The sequence below is a fragment of the Pteropus alecto genome, unplaced genomic scaffold, assembly GCF_000325575.1.
Source record: "Pteropus alecto unplaced genomic scaffold, ASM32557v1 scaffold78, whole genome shotgun sequence".
NCBI lineage: Eukaryota > Metazoa > Chordata > Mammalia > Chiroptera > Pteropodidae > Pteropus > Pteropus alecto.
In genome coordinates, this window is record NW_006443124.1 from 13,027,555 (window position 1) to 13,035,599 (window position 8,045).

The 8,045-nt window shown below is 33.9% G+C and overlaps 1 protein-coding gene across 1 annotated transcript in view; it reads right to left on the minus strand.

Annotated features, from left to right (window-relative positions):
- Positions 1-390: 390 nt before the first annotated feature.
- The window catches only part of ADAMTS19 (ADAM metallopeptidase with thrombospondin type 1 motif 19), a 240,139-nt gene continuing 232,484 nt past the window's right edge, over positions 391-8,045 (minus strand). Inside the window, exons 21-22 of the mRNA XM_025040686.1 lie at positions 3,466-3,643; positions 391-1,559 (exon numbers count right to left, since the gene is read on the minus strand). Of these exons, the coding sequence (XP_024896454.1) occupies positions 1,408-1,559; positions 3,466-3,643 (330 nt within the window). The 3' untranslated portion in view covers positions 391-1,407. The remainder of the gene's footprint in view (positions 1,560-3,465; positions 3,644-8,045) is intronic.

Sequence of the window (8,045 nt, forward strand, 5' to 3'; positions counted from 1 at the left end):
GTTCCATAATCTGCAGAATGAGGGCTTTTACAGCAGTCATGCCAGTGGAAGCCACTAGACATGAAGAAGGCCAGATGACACCTGCACGTTCAGTGGATTGTAGGACAGGTGAGGGACCCCAACTTAAGGAATCCGAAATTCATATAATGGGAAATGAGCATGTCTGCCCCTTTGCTCCCAAGAGAGACACTAACTTTATCTTCCAAGGCTGTTCACTATACAAACATCCCTTAGAAGGTATTCCAGAACAAAAGCAGACAGTGTGGAAATATGAAACCTATGAAGAATTGCCTCCCAACAGGAAATTTCACATATTTTATTGAAAAATCTAAGAAATCATGTGAATCATGTACAATATTTTCTCACAAGAAAAATTTAAGCTGGTTTTTTAACGTTTCACAGAATTGCAAAACTTTTTAATTTTTAAAAAGAAAAAACACAATGAAACTACCACAGTATTATCAGCTTTTTGTTTTTCCTTGTTTCTAGGGAAAAGGCTGAAAAATATTTAGTAAATTTTCTCATGATTCGCGAGGCTAAGAACTATACTCTTTTAAAATCTGCTAAAAAGATACAAGGAAATGGATGGATCAATGCTTTCTTTGTTCAAACTATTTTTTAAAAAGCTAAAATCTAATGACAACATGTTAAAATAATACACATTTTTGTAGGATGTTACCATTTCTATAACGGTTTCTCTACACTATATCAACAGTGCAATGGTGATTCAGTGTAAGTCATTACAGTGTTTCATTGTTACAATACTTGTGTTCAAGCACATTTTCATGAACGTGATCAAAGTCTCTATTTTGACTTTTTTCCTTTCCATTATTAAAATAAGATTATAATTACAGTAGAATTTTTTCCTATGGATGTCTCTAAATCTGAACCAAATTCATAATACATTCTCTAAAAACCTGTTCAGTACCACGAGGTTTGTTACGTTTACACATCTCCTGCAGATTACAGAAAATGGGCTAGTTCTGCATCAGGACATCAAAACACAAAAGTGATTTCTCTCCACAGATAGCTAAACTATTACGCTAAATCAGTATACATTCTGTATAACTCAATAGTATTGGTGGGGAGAGAGTAGCACCTTAGAGAGAGCCCTAACTTAAAAATTTTTTTAAAGCCTAATGTTCTTAGTTTTTTTTTCCTTTTTCTTTTTATTCTGGTAACTGGATCCAACTTATTCATATAAAATTACTTATGAAGCCATATAGTATAAATCAAAATGTTTGTATTACCAAAACAAACACCATATTGGAGGTTTGGTAGGCCTCAAAATAAATTAATTTGATTAAATTATATGTAATCTGATAACATTTGGTCTGAAAAACATGCTAGTGTGTGTGTTTATAAATAATGTAACAAAGAGCTATGAGCCAGCCAGCCTGCTAGGGGTCAACTCTTCTGCTGCAGCTTTTGGGCATAGAAGTCCCTGCACGTCTCACAGCAGCGCTGGTACCACCGCATGTCCTGACATAGGTTCTTCTCACGTATCACTCGGCAGTACACAGGCCATTGATCTCCCAGGCACTTGAAAGTCAGAGCAGCTGTGAAGCAGAACAAAGAGAACTCAACACCTGTAGAGATCCCCGTGTCATGAGCAGAGGCAAGGAGCAACCGCGTAAGTGGGGGATTTCGTTCACTTGCTTTGACTGGTTTATATTACCTTCTGGAAGTTAAGAGACAGAGATTCACACACAGAGACTCAAATATACAAACGTGTATACGCCCTATAATAAAGGAGTAAAGTGAATGAATAACGTTCTCACTTCTGAGCTGTTTTTAGACTTCTTAAAGACAGATTTTCCAAAGTCACGGAGTTACTGCAAATGGCTTTTAAGGCTCAATTTATGCCTTTCATTTTAGCATCTTTTGGATTTTTAGTTGACAAGATTAAAAAGAAAAATAAATGTGCTCACTATATCTACCTTTATGGGAATAAAAATGAGTAAGTATTGTTATGGATGAAAGTGGAAAAAAATATGCTCATACATTTCAGATCCCTCATTACCTAGTTGGCAGATATGTCTAAGGGGGATATCAGGCATCATTAAAATCAAAGCTGATTATCGCAAGTGAGTGACATTTAAAGCAATATAGTGTTTGAAATGAGAACTTGATATAAAAACTTTGGCCATGTAAATTTGGCTTCAGGTTTTCTGAAGAAATAGCATGTTCTGGCATGTATAATAAAAGTCAGTCCTGCTATAATTCTTTCTTTTGCCACTATTCTAATATGATTCATTACTTTACTTTTAACAGTCTTAGATTTTTCCAACCACCGTGCTTCTGTGTTTCGGGGTACACCTTCAAGGAGTAATAAACAGAGAAAACGCAATTTTAATTAAATTCTCCTTTTACTCCATTATTTTCTGCCACGTGATACTTCAAGAAGGACTCCAAGTAATTGTTGGAGAAAGGGATTATGTTGTTTCTGAATACATGGATTCAGTGCATCTGCTCTAGGATTGCTTAACTTTTTGTCTTAACTAGTCTTAATTCTACTTGAACTGATTATTTCTTAGAAATGTTAATTATTTGGCTCGAAAAAGAATTTCTGTATTTCTATGAAGAACCAAACTTTTCCACGTGATTGAATCTGAAAAACAATCTATAACAATTTATGATTAAATTGTTCCCCTGGAGATTAAATGCACAAATTAAAACTGAAGGTGTTAAACGTAAATTAACCCAGTAACAGCCAGGTAGCAATGCTGTTTAAAGCCACTAATTTACACAGAAATAAAAGCTAATTCATTCGTGAATATTTATTATGCTGGTGCAGACTATATTTACTTAGAATACATACTCTGCTCTTCCTGATGGATTAGACTGAATAACAGGAATTGAGAATATATATGAATACAATTTGTAACATAAAAAACTATGTAAATAGACATGTGACTGGTACTTATTTGTATTTAATATTATATCCTTAAATATGAAAAAAAATGGTACCTCTTGTTTGGTGGTATATACCCATGCATCCATTTTTCTTGAAAGCCATATATTACTCTATGTCTCTCCAAAGAATAATTTATACCCAGGATCACAAGGAAGGCTACGAACAGTGCAGAGATCTAAAGGATATACTCCAACTTCACCTTTCCACTACACCTTACTTTAATTGATAGTTCTGCCACGGGACTGGTCAGAACCCAAAATATGGTTACAGCCTTCAACCCTTTATAAGATGACCTTGGGTGGTGTGGCTTTCATATGGCCAGAGCCTGACTCCAAGTAGGCAGTTTCAGGAATCAAAATAGTTTAGTCTTTAGCATTTTTTACCCATCTGACCATTCAGACTAAAACACAGTCAAATAGAGGCAATTTAGTCGGAACCAAACTAATTAGTATACTATTATAACTAAATTTTAAAGTGATATGCAAAATAAAAGAAGCCATGAGTATTTCCATATTTCTCAAAACCATTCCTTTTTATGGTCAACTTACCCAGCCTGGGTGACGTTATGGTATTTACGTTAATCTTCTCATTGCAGGGCTGAAGGTGGCATGGCCTGTATGCTGCAGGTTTTTCTGAGGAAAAACATTCATTTCCGTGTCTTCCTGTGATCTTATGCATGCACTGGATAACGCGGGACTGCATTCCTTTGCCACAGGTAATTGAGCACTAGGAGAGATACAAGATTTGTTAAAAGTCCTTTTCCTGTTTTGTTTTTGTTTTTGTTTTTCTGGACTGCAAACCATCGTCTCCCTTAATTTCTTAACATCCAGAGTTGACTCAAAACATGCATTAGGAACGTTGGTATTCGTAACTCGGGCACAATGTTATCTGTGGCCTCTGGCTGACCTAAGGCAGAGCATTGGGCGATGAAGGACAGAGGCAAACAAAGATGGATAAAGAAAGCTGGAGAGTGTGACTTGGAGTGAAAAAGAGTGAACGAAACCAGGAAGCTGGGCAGACAGTTTTTAAAGTTCTAACATCTAGTTTGCAACAAATACTTGACTCATTATTTTTTAATTTAGTCATTGATGCTCAAGAGTTCGCATTTGCCCAGCCATGGACCTGGATATCTGTTACAGTCTTTCAATCTACTCATCCGCTCCTTTTACTCTGGTCTTGAAATGTTTATCAACAATATCAACATGGCTTATCAGCCTGATGTATTATTGAAATAACTGCTATTTCTTGGCAGATTACATGACATCCAATATTGTGATAATAAAAATATTTGATAATCTGGATTTTTCTAATAAAATACCCTTTTAATGGACTCTTTTTATTTTAGCTAAATGTAGTTTGTCTTCATTTGTAAGATATTTTGCAAAGAAGAACATATTTAACGTACAATGGTCTTTCATTAGAAAAGCTTCTTGGGTCCACATGTGTCATTAGATTTAATTTGTTACACAAATAAGCTGGTACTTCTTCGGCTGAGAAAATACAATGACTTTATGGTATCACGATTACATGTGAGAGAGGGAATGTGCTTATTTCTGAAAATAATAACTTATTTACCGGTCATATTATTTTCTATATGGTTAGGATTTAGCCTTATTTGACTATTTTCCAAATTCTTTAGAACTATTTAAAGAGACAATCTCAGTGTATCCTAACTGAAAACTGGTGAATACTTTCTGATTGTTGCCTTTTAGACATACAGGCATAAAGGTTGTAACTTCCGCCCCCCACCTTGTGTTTTAACAAGTCATTATTATGATTGTACTCTTTGCTATCAGTTCTTCCTTTACTATTATCATGGGTCCCAGCTCTTCTCATTTTCATTTGCACAAGAAGCATTCTACACAGACCCTCGTCCCCTCAAGCCTAGTCTACTACTGTAGTTTGTCCTTAGTCTCTAGCCTTCCAATCAATCCCACATGTTAACACCGAATATGTATTCTTTCAAAGTTGCTTTACATATATAATCTCCTTAGACAAAAATGTTTGATTATTGAGTCCGTTGCCTGCAAGACAAAGCCCAGTATCCCAGAATCTCCAGGCTGGCATTTATCTACCTCCTCAATCTTATTTTCCACCCTTCACTTTAGGAATCATTTGTTGTATGATAAACTAATCATGCTCACGCGATTTCTAGTCCCACATCTACAATTGTGTTCATAATATTACTCCTTCTCAAATGCCTGGCCATTTTTCAAATCACAATCTCAAATCCACTGCCTCCACGAAGTTTTCCACAATTACTCCAACTACTTATGCGTATTTATGGTTTAAAAGTATATATCCACATATCTAAGGCTATCCCTCAGAATCACCTGGAGATATTTTTTTAATTACAGAGTTTAAAGCCTAGAATTTCTAAGTCAATAAACTCAGGTGGGGTATGGAAATATGTATTTTTAAAAAAGATATCTAGATGAGTCTGCTACACAGCCTGAGTTTGGAAACTACTGGTCAATAGCATGTGTTCTGTATTTAACATAGACCAACTTGAATTATTTCTTATTTTTGATTAATATCTTTTAATGCATCTAGTCTGTCTCTTGAGGTAGATGGTAAATTTCTTGAAATTAGGCTCATTGTCATGTCACATGTAATAAAACTTACATGTCTAGTATGAAAATACCTTACTGAGAATAACGGAATTCTATGTGCATGGCATTACATGACTCTAAAACATCATGCTTAGAAAAATATTTTTGGGAAAATTCAAAATAGTTGAACTTAAAACTTTTAAGGGGTTAAGTTAATATGGAAAAATATATTCCAGTATCTATTCCTAAAATTTCTGTAGATCTTGAAAGTAATCACAATATTTGAGAAACCAAAAGAATAACACAAGGTTTATAATAGATGAACTCATTCTGATGCAATAGTGAGGGTGCTTATCATGTATCAACAAAACCCAGGAATCAGTCACAGACTATGCCAGATACTTTTGATTAATCTTATATTAACTCCAAAGGATGTGAGCAAACCCAAGTAACACATCATTTTTCAGGACTATAAAAAATTGAGTAACTATAGACATACGATAACTCAGAATACATCCTTTTAGCAGATAATGGCTGAATAGTATCTTTCATGAAAATTTGAAAAACTTAAGAAAAAAAGTGAGTTGTATTCCTTATGCAAGTTAAATTTTGTAACTTGTACTTGGGAATAACCTGGAAATAAAAACAGTATTCAGGAAATAAAGTTCTAGAATTTGTTTAACTAAAACATTTCTGCCTTTGAAACTAGAACAATAAGCTTTATTATAAAACATGGAGTAAATAGCCTAATAGCCTTAGAATATAATTTTCATTAGAACACTTTAATAATAAAAATATCAAGCTCTTGCCAGTAATTATTTTCTTTATAAGATATATTTTGGTAAAAATTTTATTACAAATGTGTGAAAAATGAACAGATGTTTGAAACGAAACACTTGGAGTCCCAAGGTATCTTCTGAACTAGTTCTTCCTTTATTATAGAAGATTCTACTGACTAATTGGATATTTTCTCAAATCGCATCACAATGATTAATAGACATTAAAAGAACAAGCCAAAATAATTCTGGCCTTAAAATGAGGAGACCTGGGCTCTAACAATTGTCCCTAGCAACTAATTTACCTAGGGCTCATTTTTCATTTTTGGTAAGCAAGACACTAGAGTAGATCGTAGCTACAATGTCAGGTCTAAATTACTATGAAAGTAAAAATCCAAAATATCTTATTAAAAATTACTGTAGTCTGGTAATTTTTAAGTAGTAAAGCCATGTAACATAAAGACTCTAATTTCATTATCTAATTATTTACTGTACCACCCAACAATAGTATGACAGAAAATCTGTTAAATGAAGCCTCGAAATATAGTTTGCTTGAATGTCTCAGAATATTCAATCATTTATTGGTTTTTCAAATATTTATTGATCACTCCTTATGTTCAGGATCCTGTGCAGAAAATAAAAATGGCAGAAATTATTAATACTACAAAGCTGGTATTTCATTCAATAAACTATTACAAAACACAATGATATAAAATAGCACTATAGACTTCCACTAAAGGCCAAAATGCTAAAATGTCAACATTGGTTTGCCAGCAATTGGTAAACAAACACAGAGTGTACCAGATAACTTGCCAATGATCTTTCTTTTACAAGGAAAATTTCCTGACTAGAGTATTTTAAAAAGAGAGACTTGAATTGTCTGACAAATATTCTGTTCTCCAAACCATTCATTATTGCCCTGAGGTCCTTTGAAACAAAGTACCCTATGAATCAGTTCCATGAACTAGAAACCTTTAATTCTGAACTGCAAACACAATCTTGATGTCCCAGCTTTAGAAGAGTAAAAAGGAAACAGTAATCTTTGGAACAAACTTAAAAAGCTTAGAAAATTGCTCATATGATTTTGGAGTTCAAGACAGTATTTTGACAGAGATAACAAGGCACAAGGAAAACTGATGTTGTTCATAGCTCTTTCCCACCAAAAAATGAGCCCCTAGATCTTTTCAAATGAAATTCATTTTAGTGACTTAGTGACATTCCTCATTTTAATCTACCTAGGGAAAGTATGACCTTTCCTGCACTTGGGTACACATGAGTTAATATTTTTAGATAACATTGCTGTACATTTCTCTTATAATGGAATAAATCCTCCCTTGACCTGGGACATTAATGACAATTTCTAAGGCTGTATTAAATTATGTCTATGCTGTAGCTTGCATGTCAAACACTAAGCATGATAAAGGAAACTTTCTCAATAATTTAAACAGTTTGAAATGATTACCGAAACTATTTTAAATGATTAGAGAAACAGTTTAGTAAATAAGAACCACGAATAAAAATAGTAGCAAATCAAAAAAAAAAAAGACTTTATCCTCTCTTAAAATGAGATATCTTATAGAACCTTATAATCGTTTTCATTATCTAAAACTTCATTTTCCTTCTGTCATTCTTATGCCAGGTAATAAGAGCCAACTGACTCTATTTCACCTGAGAAAATTTCATCTAAATAAACTAACTGAGAGGGAAATATCTGGGGAAGTATAAGCAAAGTCCAAGCTGGTATCCAATTGGCAATTTTATGGATCGGCCTAACTACAAACAAATGAGGAGGCAAAATGT